The sequence below is a fragment of the Meleagris gallopavo genome, chromosome 7 (assembly GCF_905368555.1).
Source record: "Meleagris gallopavo chromosome 7, MGAL_WU_HG_1.1, whole genome shotgun sequence".
NCBI classification, from domain to species: Eukaryota; Metazoa; Chordata; class Aves; order Galliformes; family Phasianidae; genus Meleagris; species Meleagris gallopavo.
In genome coordinates, this window is record NC_139410.1 from 30,377,649 (window position 1) to 30,403,514 (window position 25,866).

The 25,866-nt window shown below is 38.9% G+C and overlaps 1 protein-coding gene and 1 long non-coding RNA gene across 2 annotated transcripts in view; one reads left to right on the forward strand and one right to left on the reverse strand.

The window, feature by feature from the left end:
* LOC104911841 (uncharacterized) overlaps positions 1 to 25,866 on the forward strand; it is a 73,749-nt gene that overhangs the window by 24,297 nt on the left and 23,586 nt on the right. The gene's annotated exons all lie outside the window — the stretch shown is intronic.
* Positions 21,147 to 23,868, reverse strand: CXCR4 (C-X-C motif chemokine receptor 4). Its single transcript, XM_010714024.4, has 2 exons — positions 23,717 to 23,868; positions 21,147 to 22,753 (listed from the first exon to the last, which is right to left on the reverse strand). The coding sequence occupies exons 1-2, from the start codon at positions 23,741 to 23,743 to the stop codon at positions 21,692 to 21,694; spliced, it is 1,089 nt and encodes a 362-aa protein (XP_010712326.1). The 5' UTR covers positions 23,744 to 23,868; the 3' UTR covers positions 21,147 to 21,691.

Here is a 25,866-nt window from a genome sequence, read left to right on the forward strand (position 1 = left end):
TCTCCTAAATACTAGTACTTTTCACATTCACAGATCACAGCATTATTGACACTGGAAGGGATCTCAGCTGACTGTCTGTCCCAAAGCCCCCTCTCAAAACAGGGTCAACTACAACAGGTTGCACAGGGCTGTGTCTATTTGGGTTTTCAGTTTCTCTAGTGATGTCACTTTCTCAACTTGCATGGGCACCCTGCTCTGTTTTTTAACCAACATCACAGGGGAGAAAATTACTTTTTATGGTTAAATGAAATTTCCTGTGTTTGCATTTGCTCTCACAGGAAAAACTAAACTAAATGCTAAACATATTAACAGTCTTAAACACTGCATTTCCAATTAGAGAATGAAGAATTTCTTTTTCCTTGGCTTACAATGGGTTTTGAGCTAAAAAATCCTTTCTGCATTGAGCATATCCTTAGGTAGATTTTGACTATTTGAGGTAAATCTACTAAAAAAAAAAAAAATCAAATCACATGCAATGGCATTACAAGTCCAGTTTTATAGTTAGAAAAATGTAAATCTCTTCACAGTTCTAAATTAGTGCTTGAAATAGATACTCAGTGTGCATATTAGCAATATGCAGTATTCCTTCCTGAATGTGGATATTAATTGGCTAGGAGAAGTTACTGAAAGGGGAAGAAAATCACATTGTATTTTCACATATCAGGTTTAGTAGACTATCTAATTACAGTTTGACTGTCAGCAGAAAAAGTGCTTGGGTAATCTTTTCCAGTACCATAAGAAGAGAAAGGGGAAAAAAAGCCAGCATTTTCTTATCTGTATTCTGGTTGCTGGAGCAGTGACATAGCTTTGTGCTAAAATACTTTATTTTTTACCTTGTTTTACCCACTCAGAATTTCTCATATGTAACTGCTTTTACTAGGATGACTGTTCAAATTCTAACAAATACCGTTAGGGAATTTTGGAAGGATACATGTGTTGTCTATTCCTGAGATGTTTTTCCACTGTCTCATGTCACACATTTAAAATATAGCCTTTTCCTTTCCTTGTGTCTTTAAAGACACAACTGTTGTCTTTACAGCAAAGCTTCTGAGTAAAGTTGCTGCTCATACAATCCAGGAGCTACAGGACATCTCTTTTGTATCAAAGAAAAAGCATTTAAAAAGATTTACTTTCTGGCATGAAAGGAAGAAAAGAGATTAGGAAGCCACTTTAGGTTTTAGTTGAATTCTTTTATTATCAAATTCAGGTTCAGAATGATGATGTTGGCCACTAATACTATTATTCCAAAGGGTAAAGTCACATTTCTCACTTATTTACTTCCATGCTGTAATCAACTTCATATGAAGTTTCTTCACATTTTTGCAGCCCAGTATTGCTGTTTGTACAGGATCGTGCAGTTTAATCTGTTACATAAGAGTCAATATAAAAGGTTTTTGCAGTGGCAGTTGCTCATACAAAGTCATTTTCTATGCTTATCGTGGTAGCTGGCAGGTGAAGTGTTTTACAGAATCCACAGTATGTTTTGCACTTCAACTCATTAAAACTCATGGTCAGTACGTAATTCTCCTCTGAAGTGCAGCCTGTGATGTATATGTAGCAATGCATCTTGGTTAAAATCAGATCTACCAGATGTGCTTGGAATCAATTCCAAATGCAAGGATCTATCCTGCAAAAGGTGGTGGCTTGTCCTGTCATGTCACTGAAGGCCGACTTAGCTTTGGAAACTATTCCCTTCCCTTGAAATTTTGCATTCTGAGAACACAAACGTGACTTTGACCTGTGCATCTTCAGTAGATATAATGAACACAAGATCTCTAAGAGTCAAATTTTTCAGTAAGTAGTAGAAGAACCCACATAGCAAGGGATTGCTCCGTCTTTGTTCGTTGTCTAAAACTGATGATGCAGACACTTCTGGCTTTGGCATTTGCCAGTATGACATGAGATTTCAAGTCTCCAGAACAGAGCATCCTTATGCAGTCTCAGCTTATGAAATCTGTAGTATTTTTCTCCTTTTTAGCAAAGTTTATTGTAATGGCAAAAGATGTATTTTACATCAACATAAAAACAGCGTGTGATCTTCTCTTTGCCTGTAAATGTTTTCTTACTGCAACTGGCTTGTTCAATATTAGGATGTTTAAACTGTACTCTGCCTCTGAAAAATCCCAGACACAGTATTGCACAACCTATGCTGTGAAGAATGATGAATTACAAAGAAGAGCCGTGGGGGAATTCTCAGAGTCCACTTCCAGGATTCGTGGATGCAATGAATATGATGTACTGGGCACCAAAAAGAAAATCCGTTCTTTCTCTGAGAAACACAGATTGTGTTTTGTTCTTGTTAAGCATATTTCAGAGTGCTGAGGAAGAAAATCTCTTGCATCTTCAGCTCAGCCTGGTGGTCCTCTGGAAGACAGGGCTGTGATTAAGTCTACGCATGTTCTCCTGGTGGTACAGAGATCAAAAAGGCCTTTACTGTTTTGAACAGTGGATTTTTATACAAACAATCTGAAAAAGTAGCTGGGAAGTAGATGTGGGAAGAAATTCCAGTCACTAGGAACTGAGGTGCAGGAGGCCGAGCTCATAGACAAGCTGCCTTGCTTGCTTACATGTAGACAAGCTTGTTCTTTTTTTTTTTTTTTTGTTCATCCCACTTGTAGGAAATCTTGATGTATTAAAAAGTGATTGTAAATGGAATGATGCAATAGTGTACTTAGCGCTTCTAAACTCGTTGCCATTGTTTGTGTTTTATCTCTAATCTATTTCTAATAAGGTGTCACAAATTTGGCTTTTATGTGCAAAATAGCTAATTAAAGTCATGCTTTTCTTTTTCCATTTATATGTTAACGTTTTCAGTTTTCACACTTACAAGTGTTACTGATTGTTTCTAACACCCTGATCACAAACTCTAACATCACCTAATCTCTGTAAGTTTAAAAAAAAAAAAAAAACAAATGTAGGAAAAAACTCTAACTAGAATTTTTTTTCATGCTGCTGAAGTAAAATATTTTTGAGGGGAAAATAATGTGCCTGTCATGACTGAAGACCAAAGAACATTTTCTCCTGGTGTAAAATGTTTTCTGTATGCCTGGTCTTATTACTCTTCATATTTTCTTTTGTTTTCACCTTCAGGTCCAAATCACTGGAATTTAGTCTTTCCCACTGATATTCTCCTACTGGGTAGTTTTCTCTTGTTGACTAGCCTGCCTGTTGTCATCTCTGTGGTCTTAGCTATGGATGCTGCCTGCTGCTATAGTCCTTAGCTATGCATTAGAATCAGCTGTGGTTTGTAATTGTGATTTCTGCATGTTTCTAAATTGTTAAGAATGTTTTTAGAATTGACTGGTGATTGAGGGTGCATATCTGGACACTTCTGAAATTAACATTGCTGAAAGTGAGACACCATTGCTGCATCTGAACAGTCCAGATGTCTCCCATGACATCCTTATAACAAAGCTGAGGAAGTGTGGGATAGACGAGTGGACAGTGAGGTGGGTTGAGAACTGGCTGACTGGCAGAGCGCAGAGGGTCGTCGTTGGTGGTGCAGAGTCTGGCTGGAGACCTGTAACCAGTGGTGTCCCCCAGGGGTCTGTGCTGGGTCCGGTCTTGTTCAACATCTTCATCAATGACCTTGATGAGGGGATAGCGGCCACCCTCAGCAAGTTTGCTGATGATACGAAGTTGGGAGGATTGGCTGACACGCCTGAAGGCTGTGCTGCCATTCAGCGAGACCTGGACAGGCTGGAGAGCTGGGCAGTAAGAAACCGGATGAGGTTCAACACAAGCAAGTGTAGGGTCTTACACCTAGGAAGGAATAATTGCATGCACCAATACAGGCTGGGGGATGAGCTGCTGGAGAGGAGCTCTGCAGAGAGGGACCTGGGCGTCCTGGTGGACGACAGGTTGGCCATGAGCCAGCAGTGTGCCCTCGTGGCCAAAAAGGCCAATGGCATTCTGGGGTGCATTAAGAAGAGCGTGTCCAGCAGGTCGAGGGAGGTGATCCTCCCCCTCTACTCTGCCCTGGTAAGGCCTCATCTGGAGTACTGTGTCCAGTTCTGGGCTCCCCGGTACAAAAAAGACAGGGATCTCTTGGAAAAAGTCCAGCGGAGGGCCACAAAGATGGTGAAGGGCCTGGAGCGTCTCCCCTATGAAGAAAGGCTAAGTGAACTGGGTCTGTTTAGCCTTGAGAAAAGAAGACTGAGAGGGGACCTGATCCAGGTTTATAAATATCTGAGGTGTGGCGGCCATAGTGGTGAGGCCAGTCTCTTTTCAGTGGTACGTGGAGACAGGACGAGGGGAAACGGACATAAGCTGCATCATAGGAAGTTTCGCACGAATGTGTGTAAGAACTTCTTCACGGTGAGGGTGACGGAGCACTGGAACAGGCTGCCCAGGGAGGTTGTGGAGTCTCCTTCTCTGGAGATATTCAAGTCTCGCCTGGACGCCTACCTGTGCGACCTGGTGTAGGGAACCTGCTTTGGCAGGGGGGTTGGTCTCGATGATCTCTAGAGGTCCCTTCCAACCCCTACAATTCTGTGATTCTGTGAAATAAAAAAATCTGATTCCCATTGACAAAAGGAAGAGTGCAGCAGCCATGCCACAGTCTCAATGAGGAAATACATTCTGCCATCAGTCTCATCCTCCTTAGCTTTCTATGTAGAGCCAAATCTGAGGAAGGTCTCCCTGCTGACAGTGTTTTCTCAAGAAACTGTTTCATTTTCTCTTACAGAACTCAGTAACTCTTTTATGTTGCTTATTTACTTTAATCATCCTCTCTAGCTTCGTGAAGCTCTCTTATTTTGTACTTGCAATACTGTACACTTTCAATACCTTTCTTTCTTCCAATAAGACACTTCTCCTGATTGTTCCTACGCTATGCTGTGTGATCAGAACGGTAACAAATAAGAATGTAGGCGTCCCTCTAGTTTCAGTAAGACTTCTCAAAAACGGAAACCTGATTGTAGGAACAACTTCACTGCCTCAGACCAAAGTTTTGTCTTAGCTACTGAGTCATTGTCTTGCCACTGGCCAGCACCAGAATATGGGGAAGAGTGTAAGATGATGCTAAATGTATAGTGATATTTACTCAGCATACTCTTAGTCTACAGGGATTTTCAGACCAGATATAGCCTCTTTGCACTTAATTGCCAATGTTGAATTTGCTTCAGTTAATTTTGTGATATCACTTATTATATACTTCTAAATTTACAGCATCTTTTAGTTCTACAAATTATCTATATAGTATGATGAAATACCTCCTTGTATTGGTCTTGAATCTGATAGTTCCTAGTTTTTGTCAGCCTGATTATATACTCTCATCTATTTATCTTTGTCCTGCAAAAATTGATGAGCTTACCTACCTAGATGCTGAGAACTCTTGTATGTTGTGTTGTTTCATACCTGAGGTGCATATAAATGTGTGATGTATAGTTTATCTTGCTAGACTGAACAGCAAAATAAATATAATCTATTCATGGAGGAAATTACTGAATCCTGATTTAAAAAAAAGTTGTCTTCGATTTCAATCTAATTCTTTCACTCTCTCCTTAATCTAGAATATTACCAAATATATCAATTTTCTAACTGTTTACATCTTTTGTGCCTAACTTGAGACACCATAAACACTGAGAAAGGCAGAAGCATTAGCAACCTGAGCCCTTGCAGCTCTTATTTATAATCTAGTAACAAACAATGATTATTGCTGAAGATCTGCTCGCATATATATATCAAACTTGGCACTCAAATTCTGGATCAGGAGATGTTTTCAAATTTTGAATCTTTAAACTCTTAGTCATAGTTCCTTAATTTATAAAACGTGCATTAGGTGTAGTTTATCACTTCAGGGTTCAATTTGGATCAGATATTTTGAAGTAGAGATCAGGTGGGCTGATAATACACATGCTGCGAGTAACATTCTCTTATCTCCAAACACTACAGTTTATCTACTTGCCTGATGGGTTACTCACCACTTACCATTTCTTTATCTCATTAGTAGCTTTAGCCATTATCTTCTCTTCTCCTAGCCCTGAGCTAGCTCCTTTAGCCTAACACTGTTAGTTCTTGACCAAGCAATTTGTTAATCAATGCCACGAGAGTGGCATGTTGTCTTCTTTTGTCTTCTCATGACTGTACAAGCATCTCAATGTAAAGGAACTGGTAATATCTAGAAAAAAAGCTTTTCCAAAATAAAATTTATTACACAGGAGAATTAATATAGTGGAGGGATCTGTTCACAGGAAAGTGAACTTGTCACGTAGGTTGTAGGAGAGTCAGCACACAGGTGCTATCTGGTGCTTCTGGGAGGATGCTTGACTCATTCAGTACTCAAGACCAGTATATGAGTAAGCTGCAGCACAAAGCTAGGAGAAAGAAAATTACAGGAAGTTATTAATTTGAAAGAACATTTTTCCTTGGATTTTTTTTTAAGGAACTTCACTTTTTTGAGATACAGCAGAATGTTTTTAGACCATTTTAAACATATTTTATTTTCTCACCATCTCTTGCTATTAAATTCTTTTTAATTAATTTCTTCTATCACCTTTCTCTTTCTACCTTACTTCCTTACTCTCAACATTTAGCCTTTGATTGCTTTATATTTACCATTCTTCTATTGGATCAGTTATCAAAAGTAAGCAACTACTTCTGATGTCTCATTACTAGTGTTGGAAGCTTTCTGCTTGCTTCTGGTTACAGTTGCATGATAGTTGTCATGGTGCAAATAAAGTAAATAATAGAATCTGTAGGTTAATAAATACACAATATTCAGTTCCTATAAATAAGGCAACTGAAAAGTATTTAGCTTATAAGTAAAAAAAAAAAAAAAAATTCTGCTGTTTAATCTTCTGAAGCTGTGCACAGGCAGCATCAGAATAACCACCAGCAGAGGTGCCAACAATTGAATCAGATATCACTGCTGGGAAAAATACATTCCTGAGTTTGACATCTGGGTCCTGCAGCTGGAGTGACTAGAAGAAGAAAGGGAAACAGTACAGACTGTCATCAAAAGAAGGTAGTGTTGCCAAGTGAGCATGGAAATTACATACAGATGCCACTTTTTTTTTCTTAAGACAAATAGCTCAACTGTACAAAAAACCAACAGCAGCAACATCCGAAGATGTGCTTTGAAGTGCCTGATGGGTAAATGAGCTTTGCTTTTTTTTTTTGTAAATGAAACTGGAGATGTTAGATTCTGAAGTAAAGTTTATAGTTGTATACATTTTAACATTTGAACAAACATTGTGAAAAGCATTTATGTGCATGAGAAGGCAAAGAGCAAACATAGTATATTACTGTTTTCAAACTGTTTTTTGAATAATTCACTGCTTTAGTTTCCCAGCCCGATTCTTCACTTCACAATGTATCGCTCAGCACATCACATAACTGCACAGGACTCGCTGTAGTGATTCTTGTGAAAAGCCCCAACTAACTGGATGAAAAATCAGCTAGAATTGCTTCTGGAGCTGTCATAGCAGTAGAAAAGACTGGAGAAGCCAGTGCATGTGTCCTGATCAAAACGTATCCGGTGGGAGTTTCTGATTTTACAGATGTTTAAATAAAGTACTAGTCTTCATTCTCTATTTAAGAGGATGAGTGGAGTTACAGTAAATGAGATGACTGAGTATTAGAAGATTTGCTAGAGAGAAGCATGGTACCTTAGCTCAGCCTTTTCTTTTACTAGATTTCAAGAAAGTGCTACTTCAATTGGACACTGCTGTTCTGTCTCAAAAGCTTAATTACTTATGCTTTCAGGGGGGGAAAAAAAAAAGGTATAATAGAATCTATTTAATGCATACAACCTTAAGTATACCTTGCTTATACTTTAAAATGATATATCTGAATGTGGATGCCTGTGTATAAAACAAATAAAATTGGCTATTTCATTTCTTTGTGACTGGAAATAGTCGCCTTTCATTTAAGTAGTATTTTCTGTTGTTGAAAATATATTTTATTTCTCTTTAGCATACATGTTAGGCATGCTCTACTTCCTTTTTTTGTTTTAGCCAAAATACAACTTTACTAGAACCATAGGATTTCAGTTTTTCAACAAAAAATGATCTATTTTCACAAATAAAATAGAAAAAGAAATGTGGACTTGAAGGTGTTTTTGAAGTTAATGACTGTTTACATGGGTTGGTATTGATAGGACAAGGGGAAATGGTTTTAAACTGAGACGAGGGAGGTTTAGGTTAGATATTAGGAGTAAGTTTTTCACACAGAGGGTGGTGACACACTGGAACAGGTTGCTCAAGGAGGTTGTGGATGCCCCATCCCTGGAGGCATTCAAGGCCAGGCTGGATGTGGCTCTGGGCAGCCTGGTCTGCTGGTTGGTGACCCTGCACATAGCAGGGGGTTGGAAATGGATGAGCACTGTGGCCCTTTCCAACCCGAGCCGTTCTATGATTCTTTGATTCTAAGTTTCTTAACTGATCAACTGATTCTTTCTGGGGAAGACAGATAATAAGGTACATCCACTAACATATAAGTTATGCTTTATGATACGTAAACCCTTCTGTGAATACAAAAAAAACCTGTATGCCTTCTTTGTTGAGGAAACACTGCAGTGAGGTCAATAAGTAATAGCGTAAACTTATGAAGGATGCTTTCACTAGAGAAAGTACTAGCACTAGCTATAATTACATTGTGACTAGAAAAGACGCACCCAAGAATGCTGCAGAAAACGGAAGATGATGTTTCCCTCAAATTTTGTTATGGGATTGAGAGCTATTTCTCTTCGAGATCTAAAAATAATCTGTCTTGGAAACAGTTGAGAGCCATCTGTTGGGTGTAACAGTCTTGAAATAAATTAATGATCTGAATCTATTGTACAATTGAAAGCCATCCACATACTGGAATCAATTATACCCTGTTGATAACTTCAGCTGGAAAGCTGGGTAATGTAGGGATTGTACAGTTTTCCCCTGGTTTGCAAAAGTAGTCCTAGGAAAGCTGTGACATCCTCAGAGGTGCACTTGTTCTGTAAATATATACAAGTTGTACAGACACAAATAATATCAAATTAGGTGTCTTCTACAGCAATAAATTAATCTTATGCAATAACTGTGTCATTGCCATGGTACTGGTTTTGGAAATAGGATATTTAAGGCCTCTTCTATTGCAAGACCTCCAACATCTGAAAGATTTTGGACTAAATTACTAAGAGTGGCTGCAGTGGGAATACTTATTTAGGGAATAAGCAATTGCATTGGTAGTTATGAAGTTCTGCTTCAAGATTGATTTGAGGAAAGGTAATGTAGTTTGGCAGCTAAATATCTTTCCTGAAGGACACTTTACATAAGATACTACAATTTGAAAGGAAAAAAGCTTGAATCCAAATCAATCCTATACAAACAAGACCCTTTCTTGTTTAGCTTGTATAAGATCTTGCTGTCTTGGTGCTATCTGAGCAGCATCAATGGGTCTTGCTACCATTTGGGAAACCTGTGTGTATTTCAGTCACACATTGTTCTTGCAGGATTTCCTTAGGCTAAGCTGCAGAAGTGAAAGAACTCCTTTTAAGAGAGTCAGTGAATAACTAGGAAATGAGCATCAAACTAGGCATTATCTGAAGATGTTTGTTAACATGCAGGATGTTCCTTAAGGCCTCTATCTTGAATGAGAAGAGTTTTTATTCAGGAATGCTTTTTGAAAAAGCAAGAGTTCTTTTGCATGCATGTCACTATGGGCCCTACTCAGGCAAAGAACACTATTTGATGCACTTGGCACAGGTCTGTTTCTCTAGTTTCCTTGGATGTGCTGCAGTACACAGCCTTATTTGGAAGAAGATTATATCTTTTCAGGAGTGAGAATAGGCACAATTTACAACCTTACATGCTTGTCGATAAGGTACTCATTTTCTATTGCAAAGCCTAGCTTAAATCATCAGACCTGTGGATGTGTATTGAGGGATCTCTAGAGAAAAAGCAAAGCTGTGGAGGGAAGACTGTGCACTTTCAATATAAGACCAGCTGTGGCCATTCCCTTTATCTTGGAAAAATACTGCTTTTTATATCTAACTGAGAAAAAAAACACAACAACTTTATATAGGTGGCATACTCTACTGTCTAGAGAGTTTTAGAGAAAGTGATTTTTTATTGCACAGTGGAATGGCAAGCAGCTGGAGAAGCATGTTTTAGAAGGGTTCCAAGTTAAGAGTACAGGCAAGGAGATAAATAGGATTAGTTTTCTATCAATATATGACTGACCCAAAGTGTAATCAGTTGCATTTGTGTGTGTCTATCTGTGTGTTTGTGTGTATGATTGAGGAAGAAGAACAGTATATCCTTCCAGGATAATGTTATTGCTTAAGGACTTGCCTACAAAATTTACACCAACGGAACAAAATCTAGATGATTATATGTGTAAAATTTTTTGTAATACTGATAGAGTCTCAGAAGCAGCGTAAGAGTGAAGAATCAACCTTTAGACTGTAAATGATTAACTGTGAAAGCCATCCACTAAGAAGTTTAGAAGTTGTAAACTGTAACATTGTTAATTCAAAGGCAAAAGAGATTCCTTCAGTATATTTAGTCCTCTGTTCATTGCATAACAAATTATCTCTAGGGAAAAAAAAGCCTTGAAAGAATATACATAGTATATTCATGTTTATCTAATTAATTTACAGAGAGATTCCTAACTCAGCAGACAGTTTTTGTATATCAAAGTCAAAGGTCTTAGCATATGTTGGCCTTCTTAAGCAGATGTTAAGCATTTGATATCTAATAAATAATGAAACAGTAGATTCAGTAAATGTACACAGACTATGCATTTGGTTCATTTAATATTTGGAAAGCTACTTATTTTCACAAACAAAAATTATTTAGATAAAGCAGACATTTTAATAAGTCAAGGTGATTTTGTTGACAAGATTCGTTTTGAAGGCTCTGTCAATTTACGTTAGTTAAGTCACTGCAAAGTCACACTGGAATATTAAATGCATTAACCACTTTTTAGTTTGTGCTTACTGACTTGTAAATTTTGAATCATTAGCTTTTCGCTTTAGATGGTTTTTTTGGGATGGAATGAGATCTTTCAAATATGTTAGAGCACTGTAAGTTCTCAAGTTATACAGTCTTTACAGTCAGATATTTTAAATAAGAAACGAAGCCATCACATCCTGAATATGAAGATAGCTGTCGTTAAAGACCAACAATATAAGTGTGGCTGAAGTGTGGCTCTGTCAGAATATGATTTGATTTCTCGGCCCTCTCAAGTCATAAACAGTTAATTGTTTCTTTTCCATAATCCCTGTGTATTTATTGTAATGTAATGGAACAAATACAAAGCAGCTGGATATAAAAGAATTATAATTAAATTGCTCTTTCCAATTAGAGAAAATGGTGGGCCTTTCCCTTGATTTAGAGTTGTAATAATCATTTGTAATTTGATTTAAAAGGGCCTTATGGTTGCATTCATAAAACTTGGAAACATTAGGATTGACATGACCTCATAGGTATCTAAACAAATTACAGGCTTATAGAGGTAGGGATATATCATTAACTCTTGAGCTGGCAGCATTTTTTTTTCTACTGACCTTTGGTTGGATTAAGTCCAGTCATCAGAAAATAATTCCATTTTCAGCAGCCAAGAGTTATTAGCAGGTTTTGTTGATTCAGGATTAAGTGTACCTCAGTGGCTGAAGAGCCTTTTAGGATCAACTGTCCTTTCACCTATGGAGATTTGTAGAAAATGAAAGGAGAAAAACAGCAGCTAGTTTATTTCTAGTATGCATCTTGAATTTACTAGTGTATGAATATCATCTGCAGCTCTTTTTCATTGATGTAGGAAAGTTCTGCAGTAGCCTAGACTCCATTTACTGACAGCTATATTTATGAGTGAGATTTCTACAAACTGGATGCTTTAAACATAAATCTTAGAAAGCTCTTGTTGAACTGTAGCAGAGTAACCAAACATCTACTGCTGTTTATGGACAAAATCATTTCAGACTTGATGGTACTGAATGGCAAAGTCAATCTGCCTAAGCCCCAGCAGAAGTAAGAATCAAAGCATTTCCCAGCTTGTTTCAACAGACAGTGCTTGCTCCCATAAATGCTTTTTCAAATGCATGCTTAATCATATGCAAAACACTGAACAGTTGGAGGTGCCTTCTTGCACAAGCAGTGTTCTTTGTGAAGAGACTTACGTCAAAAGCTCAGGGTTCCCTGCAGAGTAAGGCAGAGTAGTCTCTCCTGGAGGGATGCCTAAGCACCACTGTATTTGATGGGTACTTTTGCCTTGTGAGTCCTTTGAAATTGTTTAACTTTGCTTAAACTGATTTGATGATTCACTGATTCTATATCCCAATGGTCAAGATGCTCAGGATGGATGAAGGAACAGATAATCACAGATGCTCCTCTCTGGCTCTGTTGATTTCTGAACTTGGTTAATATCTCCAAACATAACACCATCAGCTCAACATAACCTCAGCATTTCAATACCATGTTCAATTTCATGCAGATGTATTCTCATTCTGCTTGTATGGTATGGCTTTACTCATCGTTTTCTCTAGCATTCATCATTTGTAAATTTAGGCAGTTCCCTTCTCTGCACAATGGCTTCTATAAATCATATTTCTAAAAGTCTTTTGCATGTATTTTGTGGGATGGACATCCTGAAGTCTCAAATTGTGATAGCCTCACTTTACCACACAGAATGTGGTTAAACTTGTGTTGCCAGGAGCTGGAGAAACCAAGTGAGTTGATAATGGTTGGTTCTCCTGATGAGCAACAGCAACTGATCTTAAAAACTGCAAAGTACAGGAATAGATTATGTTCCTTTAGATGGAACTATTTGCCATTTTTGTTTCAGTAAATGAAATAAATTACATTGGTATAATCTTATGCTTGTACATACTAGATCAGGGATGTCCAAACTTTTGCCTTGCCTGACTGCATTGAGTGAAGAGGAATTGTCTTGGGCTAAATATAAAATCTATGATATAGTTAATGTAATAAGTTTTAAAACGTATTTAATTTTTTGTATTATTAATTAAAATAAGAAATGGGACAACAAGAACATGAAACTAGTGGGTTGCACATTTATGTGCTAAGTGATGTATTATTGGGAAACTGGCGTCTGTACGTGATAGTGGTGTGTTAACAAGCTTTTAAACAATGTTGGTGTTTCTGACTAAAGATTGATTCTGAGCAGGCAAAATGGAACTAATTCATTATTGAAAAACAGGTGGCAGCACTTAAAATCTTGCGTGCAGTAACTGTCCCCACTGATGATTCAATAGTAAGAAGGGTAACTGAGTACCTGCATCAATTTCATGTGTAAGTGCTGCCTGATAGTAATTATTAGCATTTTGTGAAAATCTCCCTAATCTTTTAAGAGTTTCTTACTTAAACAGAGCTGAAGGTGGATTTTGATGAACAGGAGGGGGTAAACCACTTGTTTCCCTTTAATGCCTTCTGTCAAAGGTTTTAAGTAAGTTTATATAAGAGGACTCATCAGATTGGTGGCTTTTAGGGGGCCTAATAGGCCTCTGTTTGGCAAGCAACTGAAAGACTACACGCCAAGTGTGTGCTACTAGGAAGAGAATTTTTAAATGGATTAGCTTTACAAACTGGAATTATCCTAGAGATATACAAAAAACTTTGTTCTGAATTGTAATTGTTAATGAAACTGCTGGCTGGATGAAGAGGCTCTCTTTCAAACACCTGAGTAGCAGAGTGGTTCTTAAATATCACAGGCAAAGGATCTGGCATCTCTCATCTGTCACAGATTTTATTAGGGAGTGTCCACAAAGTGCCCAACGAATTGAATGCAGTTTCTTAATACTCCTACCACATTAGACTGTAGGAAGAAGAGAGAGTGTATGGATTCAGGGATTCATGGCTCTTGAAGTTTTTTATTCTCTGGGCTCAATATGGTCAGATTGGTGTACCCTACATTGAATATTCATGCAGTTATCAGGCTCTCCCCTCATTGTACAGTGACAGGAGAACAATGCAGCTCCACATATTGACACCACACAATCTGAGCTTGTTTAGGCTGGATTCAACATGACAAGGCTCACTGCATTTCTTCTGTGGAACTAAGTTTGAGTTTGTGGTAGGGACTTAATATTTTTTTTCCTAAGCATTATTCATACCAAGAGGCAACTTGGTATGAATCAATAGGTTAATTATAAGTAGGGAGAGTCACAGCATTACACTTAAGGTAAATTCTTGGCATTTTTTTTAACAGGAAGCCTTGCTGAAACATAGTTGCTCTTAAATAGTAGACCAGCACTCTGCCTTTTAAAAAGCATATGAACATACATCCTATTCAGAAAGTTCTGTGAGCTATACATTAATACTTTCACTCTGATAAGCCAAATGAGTTATAATCAAGAACATGATTAATCACACTATTATAGATCTATTTAGTTTAAAAACTGCTATTCAAGATGCCATGTTTGAGCCTTGTTTCAGGGAGAAGTCCCCTGCAGGGCCACTGTCACATAGTCAGCGGGTAACCATGTTTTGGTTACAGAGGAAGCAGAGTTCACGTGCCTTAAAGAAGGGCATCTCATTCTCTCCACTTCTTTTCAGCATCTTTCCCTCTACCTGAGAGCTGTTTGATGTTTGTTTAACTGTTTGGCTGTTTTCTCAGGGAAGTTTTGGCAAGATAACTAAAGCAGTCAAAGAACAGCTGCTCCCAAAGGGCAGGTCCCACTTCCCCCCAGGTGCCTCGTTTCCCCCTCACTCTTGCAAATGCTCTGTCTTTTGGCTTCTTAGTGGGCCAATTTAATTAACTATGAGGACAGAAATCTATTCACTTTGTCCTGTCTGCTCATTTTCTGTGGGTGAAGGGCTTAACAAAACATACACAGTCAGAATTTCATTGCTGCTGAAATAAATATTTCAAGAAGTCCGTTACTAATTTTCATTTTTTACTGAGCCATGTATCTGACTGCTTACTTTTTTATCTTGGATATGTTCAGCCTCTTTGTGAGTTAACTTCATTAAAATAGCATAAACTAAATTAGAAAAAAAAAAAAAAGATTCTGTCTATTTAGTCAATTAAGTCTGTTCAAAAGGTGTGACTGATATGGTGATATGCCAGAATACAGGTCCACAGGACTAAGAATTGGAGAGTATTGAAGATACAAAATGAAAGGATTAGAAGACAAAAGGAGTGAGGGAGTTTGGAAAGCTTCCCAGCAGAGCAAACTATTAGATTGCTTCAAATTCCTGTGAAACCCAGTCTTCAAGAACTGAACTGGCTTGCCAATGAGTCACATGCGCAGCAGGGGTTGAGAGAAAGAGTAAATGAGCAAAGGAGAGGGACTGTGAGGTGTGAGAATATCCTCTTTGGCTCCACTGACAATTAGATCAGCTCAGTTGCCATGTGTCAGTGCATCATTAGAGCCCAGGTCCATGCAGGATAGCATTGTCATAGAAAACATAGCCGTGTGAATCGCTGCTTGTGGGGTGTGGGAGTTGGACTGACCTGGAAGGCTGTGACAAGGAAAGCAGTCAAAAATAAGAGTAGAGAATGGCAGGAATGCATCAAGTCCACTCCTCTGTCAAGTCAAATATAACATGAAACCATGCACTTGTGATCCTTTCTTCCCTCTTATTCATGTTAGAGACTCTAGACTCTCTTATTCATAAAGTCCTGTATTGAGTTCCAACAGTGCATATAACACTTGTATGATAGATGTAATTTCTGCACAAAAGAGAAGGAATAATAGATTGTGGGCTTGCAGTGAACCCAGTTTTGGCAATACACATCCGTTGCTGTCACATTAAAACACTCCTTTTAAAAATCAGTATCATTCTCTTGGTTTCCACATATTTTAAATACAGAGTTGATCTAAGAAAACTGAGGTCCCTGTCTGGTCTTCTGCTATTGAGCATACCAACATTTCTCTCCCTGGTGAACATCTGTAGGCTGACTTGGCAGAATAGATGTTTTAAAGATAGCTTAAATACTAGATATTTTCACCAAGAAAAAATAAGAGCAAATATTAGCCTGAAAAGGAGCAGTAGTAAAGAAGAGCAGTAAGCATGAAAAGGGTGAAAGGTGGAATGTTCAGTAAGAGATCGAATAGCTGAGAGAGAAGATTTAAAGAAACATTTTGTTTGAAATTTTCAGGTTTATTTTGTATGGTGGCAGCTGAGGACTGTCATGCTCACCTTTGGCAAGCTGATACATTAGGAATTTTGCCAGTGATTATTATTACTGTCTGGCCTTATTGCAGCCTTGCAGAGCACATCAGTAGGGAGAGCAAATTCAGGGACAGCTGGTGTGCTTGTAGCTGTGTTGTCATCATTGCTGACACTGACACACAGGTAAGGGGCCCCCTCAGCCCTTCTTATTCAGACCTCACATTGGGAAGATCTGCCAGATTAGAAGTGCTGAATGGGAATCAAGAAAGTAAACAAATGTGTGCCGTGTTTGCATTTTAAGAAGCTGGAGAATAAAACTAGCCTTTGAGTTCAAACTTTGCATATGATATAGAAGTAATTTATCTTTTGGCTAAAGCAAAGCAGATGTTGGAAGGGAAATGCATGTGAGAAGACTTGGAAACTGTTGTGAAGGCTGCTTTTTCAGTTTGAAGAGTTTCTTTTTACTTTTTCTTACTGGTCCAGGTTTTCTATAAAGTTACATTTTTAAAGGAAAAGACAAGTGGAATAGAAGTTGTGAAGGCAGAAGAAACAAAAAGCAGTATCGACAGCAAGACCCCCCAAAACAAAGCAAAACAAAACAAAAAAGCAAAGAACCTTTCACAGTGTATCCCTTCCAAAGAACTCATAATTTCTACTTAATGTGACACATTAGCATAGTGAGAATCTGTTCTGGTTTGAATTCCAAAAGATAAGGATATTTCAAATGGGGACCTGGTTCTTTCAGGCATTACACCACTAAAGACAAATCGCTATCAGACTGCTGATAGCTGACTATGCAGATGTGCATGTGTTCTCCAGTAAGAGAAAACTGTTTTGCTGAAAATTTATTTCTGTTACATTCACCAGAATAATTCCACCTGCTCTGTGCTGAAAGATCTAATTTCTTATAGTCTCTGACTACAGCTGAAATCAGAGGAACTCATAATCTTCATTTGTAATTGATTTGGACTAGAAGGACATGCACTTTAAGAAGCATGATTCTTTAAGTAACCTGCCCTCTGAATTCAATAGGATTTTGTCAGTAAAACCTTGTGCCCTTTTAAGAAAGTAGTCATTTTAATGACTATCTACTATGTCTGCAATGAGTCTCTGAAGTCAGTAGTAGCTTTGCTGAAGGCTGGATCATTTGTATCAACAACTGAAAATGATGCTTATAATCTACATCGTTATATATATGTTGATATACTTGTATACGTCTCTATAATAAAATAAACTTATAATCAACTACCGTCAAAATTTGATTTCAAAATCAATAAGCACAGACAAACTTCTTCTATGTCTTGATGGTACTATAACAGTGGGACGGTAGTAAGAGAGTTGATGTCAAAGCAAATGGCCTTTAAATTTCATCTTGCTAACTATGAAATACTTTCAGAAAAAATCAAAATAAAAACAGAAGATTTCTTGGATAAAGATAAAAGACTATAAGAAATCTGTGCCTTCTTTATAAGAAATAATCCCAGTGCTCATGGAATTTCAATTGACATGTGATTTATGGTTGTGAAAAAGACTCGGTATCGCTCTTTCAAAACATAAAGTGAGGGAGTGGCATCCTCTGAGCAAAAACTCTGGTGCCCTATCTGCTTGAGTGTTTCCTAAGTTTCAGCACTATGAGAATATGAGAATGCTCCATTGTTGGGGGTTTTGGAGACATGCCTGGATTGAGGAAGTACTTCCTCGTCATGCTGTTTCCTTTCCCAAACAATATAAAAAATGGCCTTTTCAGCCAAACATCTAGAGGTGGTCACTTTGTACATTGTCCAACTAGAGCTCAACCATCATAAGATAAACCATTCATTTGTGTGAATGGCTCCATGTTATTTCTGCTACTTCCTTTTTATTTTCATGGTGATTTTGTTCTAATTTATGTATGCATAGAACTCAAATCCCTTCTATAACGATTATGTCATCTAACTAGCCAAGAAAAAACACACTCCACCTACTCACAGCCTGTACAGTATGCATATATGAGCTCTGACACACTCACACCACTCAGCTTCTTACACGCTTCTCAAATATGGGCTCCATACAATCTGATTAGGAGGACTGAAAATATACCATTCAAATAATGGAGTAAAGTGTAATTTTATCCCACCACTTTATGTAGTCTAACTTTTTTTCCAAACAGCATTTCAGATGAAGCAAAAGTCAGTTCACGTACATGTTCTGTTTGTGGTTTAGACTTGCCTGATCCAAAGGATTTCTGACTAATCTTAAGCACTTACAAGGCATGCATTATAGTATTAGGTGAATATCCATGTTTTAGACCAGGCATTCCTGTTGGCATTGCATCAACCATTGCAGACAAAATCTGAATCCTGCAGAAAGAGACTTTGTGTAAATACATTATGATGTCTTTGTACATACTTTTTTTCTTTTTTTAATTACTTTGTAACTTTTTAAAGTTGCAAAAGCATTTTAATGGTTTGCAATGAGTACTCATCTGTACTCGCATCTGTTTTCTCTTCTATATTTGAGTTGCATACTTACGATTAGTTGGTAGTATTATTTTATACCAATGAAGCACCGAGACTACGCATGGTGTATGTTTGAAAGAATAAGTCACTATGGTTATTTGGTATACTAGAAAGGAAAAACTGGAAAAAATACTTGGAAAGTCTCTTTGAAAACTTTGGAAAATTCTGCTTGTGTGTACTTGTCCAATAAATTACACAGACCTATTCACCTTTGGGACTAAATTTAGACTTTGAGGAATACATTTATCAGAACGGCTTTTGATTCACAAAGATGCAAAAAGAGTTGAAGCCTCATCAAAAATCCTCCTATAGGCAATTTTGCTTTAAAAGGAAATAAATAATTTTTTTACCAGCATGGTATATTTGCTGCAGTTCAGCGCTTTCAACAAAATTTTCCTGCTATGTATTCAGAGGTAAAAGGACAGAATTAGAATCATATTTTTAATTATGTTTCCTCATGACAACTTTGTGTAATTTGCAGTTTTTTCATAGAATTGTAGAATAGCATGGATTGGAAGAGATCATCTCAAAGATCATCTTGTTCTAACCCTGCATTTTAATTCTCTGAATTAACACTACAAATATATCCATATTTATCAATATATAAAGTCAGTTAAAAATAAGTATATGTGCCTTTTAGCTCATTTTCTTTGCCGGACCCAAACCCAGCAAACTTTCTAAAGATTTCTTTCTGTCCGTAGTTGCACTCATTTTACTGAGAACAGCAGTGGTTTTATAAAACCAGTGTAGGTCTCATCCCCACAGGGCACGAGTTATATTTAATTTCACTAATTTATTTTCTACACAAATGCTTTGTTGTTTGTATAAAATGCTCTTTCAGTGGTCTTTGGCAGTAATGTAGGCTGCTGGGTTTACTCTGCCTTGCACCCTCTGTCCTGCTAGCTCTCCACTAGAGGTAACAGTTGGCTGACTGAAGTATAATGGAAATAATCAAAGTTAATGCTAGAGGGCTTTAAGCATTTCCTCAACAAATAAGCAGCAAAGTGTTGATAGCCAGTGAGTATTTTATAAGTGCAATTAAGTCACTGTGATTGATTGGGTTGGGATGGAAATCAGAATCAGTTAGAACAACAAATTCTTCATGGGGAAATGCTCACTAAATTAAGAAAACACACAAATGAACAATAAAAATAAACCATTCGAGAAGTTCTATTCCTATGTCATGTTTTCCTCATTTCTCAACTCTGTGAAGGCAAATTTGGTGAAAGCGAGACCTTTTCTTTCTTGAGAATGCATCTTTTTCTGTTAAGTTTATGTTACACTAAGTGAAGTTACACATTAGAGTTGAAATGATGTGACAGTTTAATTACTGAACAATGTGTCTGCTTCCTCTTCTTTTTCACTCACTTTTCTCTCTCTGTGCCTAGCTTCAGGTTAGAGTCCTGCCCTTTTCTAGTGCATGTTGGATACCTTGCTGAGCTGTTTCAATTCACTGAAGTGCTAGCATTTATTTTTTTCTGCCAGGTTAGTTTTGTGTTCAGGTTTAGTTTTGGTTCAGCAAACTGAGTCAGCTCAACACAAATCAGATGGCCACCAGTCATTGCAAGCATATAGAATGCAGCCAAAATAGTGCAGCTTCCTGACTGAAGGGCAGGGGAGCCAAATACAGAAGGGTCTTAAATTTGTGAAAATATCTAAATTTAATCCTACAGTTTAAGATATAGTTTAACATATTGAGACATGAAGTTCCTACAAAATACACAATCTGAATAACATCACTGAAATGTCTGTGCTGCTCATTTCGTTTGTGTGACTAGTAAGCATAGTTAATGTTTTGCTTTTCAGAAACCTGTCCAATTGTTAGCTACTTAGATAAGTGACTGTTGTGTTTTCAGTTTAAGAACATACAAATATTCTCAATACCTCTTTCTTTTAGTATATTCTTTACTTTTGAATGCATTCTGCTAATACGAAGATCTGACTAACTTATTATTTCCAATAACCAATCTTAGCTATCTATCATCTGGCTGGTTTGACCCTAAAAGATATATTTTAAAAAATGTTACACATTCAGGTTTTTAAAACTTGGGTGTAGATGGGAGAACTTTCCACAGTGGAGATAGCCTAAAAAATTGATTTCTAGCTCAAACACAATATTTGTGCCAACTGAGATACTACAATTTGGATTCAACTACTTTTGATCACTGTCAGCATGTGAAACTAAGTTTAGAACAGCACAGGGCAGAAGCATAGTATTGATTTTATATGCATGGCATGAAGGTTAGTGATATGCAGTAGTCTTATTTTGATACTTCAGAGGCTATAAACCTCAGCAATTGCTTGAGCAGATTGGTTTTCATTCATGGATATTTTGCCCTCAGAAAACTCTTTGGTTGAAATGATTATTTCAGTCATTCTGAAGACAATGCTAACTGGAGTAAATGTAGTCTGGTGGAAAAAAAATACTCTGGACCTCAAAGCTGTCAACTAAACAATCAGTATGTAGTGAAACTCATTTTCCCCCCATTCATTTAGGAGCTATGCAGCTTTCAAAGAGAATTTACTTTGAATTCTCAATGCACAATAAGCATCAAGAAAAACATTTAACCAGAAATAAAAATACCACTCAAAATAACTTTGTCATATATTTTTATTTACCTTGAACAAAAAAAAATAAAATAAAATGTCCAACCATCAATTACTGATAATGGGGAAAAAAAAACAACAAGCCCTAACATGTAACAGAGGCAGCTTTAGTTCTAAGTGCCATTTCTACAGCAGAGAGTTAAACTATTGTAAACCAAACATCTAGTAAGGCAAAAATATCCAGCCAACATTTAAGACTATAACAACATTGAAAACATTTACATATAAACAGAAATATTTTCTAATCTTTTAACAGTCACTCGCTACAATCCAGGTGTTTAGTTCACAGATCTATACAAACAAACACTCAAGCTTTTGTGAACTAACCACTTGTCCACAGGACCTGCCTAGACAGTTTATCAATACAAAAGTTTTATATAAATAAGTCAAGTAAACTTCACAAAGACTAAAAGAAGCAATAAAAAATTCCAACTGTAAAATAAATCTGTACATTATGGTCAGTCTTGTTTTTTCTGAAATCTTGAGCATTTTTTAAAATGTCTATTTAGGAAGGGATGGCAAAGGGAAGCGTTAGCTGGAATGGAAACTTGAAGACTCTGACTCTGTAGAAACAGAAGAATGTCCCCCACGTTTGCTTTTTGAAAGAATCTTGAGGCTTGATCCTCTGCTAACAGATGTCAAGGCATTTTGTGCTGATGTTTTGAATTTGGCACCCAGGAAGGCATAAAGAATTGGATTGAGGCAGCAATGGAAGAACGCAAGGGCTTCTGTGATAGAGATCCATTTGTGCACGATTGTGTCCAAGCTGCAGCGATGCCTGATGACTCCAAGCAAGATGAATGTGTCTATGCTGATGCCAATGTAATAAGGCAGCCAGCAGGCAAAGAAGGTAAGGATGAGGATAACTGTTGTCTTCAAGGCTTTGCGCTTTTGGTGGCCTTTTGAATGTGACAGCTTAGATATGATAATACAATAGCAAGTCAGGATTATTAGGCCAGGCAAGACAAGTCCTACCAAGATATGCTGGAATCGGAAAGAAATCAGCCAGTTGTCATGAGGGTACATGCGGTCACAGAGATACCGGCCTTCTATTTCACTTGTGCTGGCAAAAATGATATCAGGCACTGTCAGAAGCACAGCTGGCAGCCAGACACCCACATACACAATCTTCTCAGCCAACAGCTTTCGGGGTCGCTGGCTGTTGGTGGCATGGACTATTGCCAGGTAACGATCTAAACTTATGAAAGCCAAAATCAAGACACTGCTATAGAGGTTGACTGTGTAAATGACGTGAACTGCCTTACACAGGACATTCCCGAAGTACCAGCTTATGGCTGCATCCACAGACCAGAATGGCAAGGTGATGACAAAGAGAAGGTCAGCCACAGAGAGGTGCAGCCTGTATTTATCAGTCATGCTTCTTTGTTTCTTCTGGTAGCCCATAACAATGATAACCAATCCATTCCCGATTATTCCTGTTAGGAAGATGATGGAGTAGATGGTTGGCAAGAAGATCCTGTTGAAATCAGCGTTTTCATGCTGAAAGCACGGCTCTCCGTAGTCTCCATAGTCAGCTGAGCCAATCTCCTCCGAGCCATTGTCAGCAAATTCAATGAGTATGCCAGAGGACAGCTAAATAAATAAGAAAATAAAATTAGATGTTGGCTTTTTTTTTTTTTTTTTTTTTAACAACAGCTCGCTATATGTTAAGAGTCCCAACAACAGTCACCACCATCATCAACAGGCAAACTTTTTGAAACCCAGACAGAAAAATGTATTTATATACGATTTCTATTTCACTGGCTATTTTACACACAGCAAAAACCGGACAAGGAAAAACTTCCTTTGTGTTTCTCTGAGGACGGGAGAAAAGAATGATGACACCTACTTTCAGGAATACCTCCGTGCTTCAGGAGATTTCAGCGCTCTAATGGGATGCGTGCTACAAATGCACAAAGCCAGATGTGTGACACACACAGACTTAGAAGAATTACACTCGTCATTCTGCAACTCCGAAGTTCCTTCTCATTAAGGGGATGGAGTCACGGAGAAGCAGAGAGGATGCCCTCGGCTGATGTAATGAAGGATGAATAGCAAGGATTCCCCCAGAGAAGCGACTGACAGCTCGGCGCCGGGACGAGAGCCGGGGAGCGGCAGCCCGAGGGCAGCGGGCATCTCACCGCCGCCCTTTGTTCCCGCCCAGAGGCCGGGGAGCCGCCGCGGCGGTAGAAAGGGGAAGCGAAATTCTGGTGAGGGCATGAAAGCGCATCAGGAAACCACCAACGGTTCGGAGCACCGCGCTGAAAAGCGATGCAGGCGGGAGGGTGCCACCTGGCTACGCACTACCCCTCGTGTTCTGCGAGTTCAGCCTCACGCCCCGCACGACGCGAAGCCCAGACCCGACGCGCCCGGGGCGCCCCGCAGGTTACAGGGGCGACTGCGGACCCCGCCGCTCCGTGGGACGCATCGACTCCCGGCCTCCCGCCCGGCCCGGACGGAGCGGCGGCGGGACGCGGCTCCGAGTCCCCGAAGCGACTCCGTTTGCAAACAGCGCGCAAGGGCCGGGCACGCGCCCCGCTTCCCCTCTGCACTTACATCCAAGCCGTCCATGCTGCTGTCCATACTCCGAGCCACCGAGTAGGTCCAGACCACCCGAGCCCAACGAGCGCAGCTGCACCGAGCGCACAGCCCCGCTCCCGCCCGGGACGCGGCTCTTTATAGTCCCCTCCACCCCCGCCCCGGGGCAGCCCCGCCCGGCTCCGCCCCGCCGGGTGGCACCGCGGGACCGGCTCTGGCCGCGCCTCGGGCGCGCTTTGTCTGCGGCGCCGGGCACGGCGGCCCCCGCCTCGGGGCGTCCCTCGGGAGGGACCCGGAGCCGCTGCCCGGGGGGAGCCGCTGGGCTGGGGGTCGTGAGATAGGGGGAGGAGAGGTCCTGCACGCTTTCAGACGCGTAGGCGGCGTGGAGCTGTTTCTTGTCCCCGCTGAAGTGTGTGGGGAGAGGCAAGGAGCAAGGGAATGGGTTCTTGCTGGGTGGTTCTGCAATCCTTTCGCGGGCTGCAGGTTGTTCTGAACTCGTCCAGCATCCGGAGTTTGGCATCCGGAGCCTCAGATGCTTCGGCAATGTGTGCGGGATGACCTGGTGGGTCGGTGTCCCAAAAGCTCTGTGCCTTACAGTCACACACAGAATCACAGAATGGCTCGGTTTGAAAGGGACCCACAAGGAACTGGTAGAAAACAGGAAGAAAATGAAACGTTAAAATAATGGTGCTGCCAACTTCATTTAAACTTACAGATATGTATGCCTAATGTCTTGTGATAAAAAACACTAAACACCGAGTTCTTTATTTACCTGCTAATATCGGAACACTGCTCATCTTTCTCCTTAATCTCAAGGCTGGGCAATTACTTTTAAAAGTGAAGGTTGCTGAGTGTCTTTCGTAATGGTCTCTTTCCACAAGCTGGATAGTCTACAAAATGAGAGAAAAACCTTAAATTGTGCATATAGAATAAAAATAGCATTCATAAAATAGGCTTGAAAGGAAAAACTAACTCTAATATAAAGGACAGTAAAAGACAATAATGAATTCCCTTCATTATTCCCTTCATCTCTAGGTCTCAGTCCTGTTGTAACTCATGCAAGTAAACTAATTTTCAAAAAAGATTTTGCTGGTTTTAGTTGGAGGAGTTTTCTTTCTTCCCATGATTTCACAACTCCCATCATCCTGCGTTATTATATTGGGGATAATTGATTCAGTTATGTGGATTTACACTTTATAGTTGGAATTTGGAGTGAAGAGAAGAAGGGACAGGAGCATTCCTAAGGCAATGGCATATGCTCACATTACTGTTGTGGTCTCAAGGGATGAATGAAGTGAAAGTTTGTCAAAAGTTTTATTCCTAAAGGCTCCTATTGCCAGTCTACATGCTCTGAGTTGACTACGGGCTTTAGATATAAGGATTATTTGTGGGTATTTGGTAAGTTACTCTCCTACCAGTCCCCTTACAACTCTCCAACTTTTTACGTACTCTCATGCCTGTGATTGATTAGTAACACTGATTATCATTCTTTTTGTTAAAAATACGGTATGCAAGGTATGACCCATAATGTCTTTAAGTACTTTAACTACATCATAAGTTGATAGTCATTCATATTTTGCTAGAAACTCTGGAATACCACATGTAAGTCGCTTTAAAGGCAAATGCTTATTAATGATAACACAGAACTTTCCTCAAAAAATTTAATATAGTCTTTATATATAGTCTAATTTATAGTTTATAATTATAATTTATAGTTATAATTTTTTATATATAGTCTAATATAGAGTTTATGTCTGGAAAATGTTAAAAGGGGTACCATGCCAGAGCACTAGAAGTATCTTCTACTGAGTCCACATTTTACAATACTAAACGTAGCCGTATTTTATGATATTTCTACTCTTCTGAAATCCTGTGGAGAAAAAAAAAGTGGGGACAAAATTAAAATTGTTGTATTTGTTCCTTATTGTCCATAGAACCCACGACATGTTCACTACTTTCTAGACATACAAATCTGAAAATACTTGTCTCAAGAAATCTGCAGCCCAAGGTTAGATGACCAGGCAGATAAATGGGCAGTAAAATGAGATGGGGATTTTTTATATAAAGCTGGGTGGGATCAGTTCTGTATAATCATCTTTCACTTTTTATCTGTGGAGGATACCCAGCTGATGGCATCAGGAATTGCTGTGTAGTTTTCAGCAAAGGGA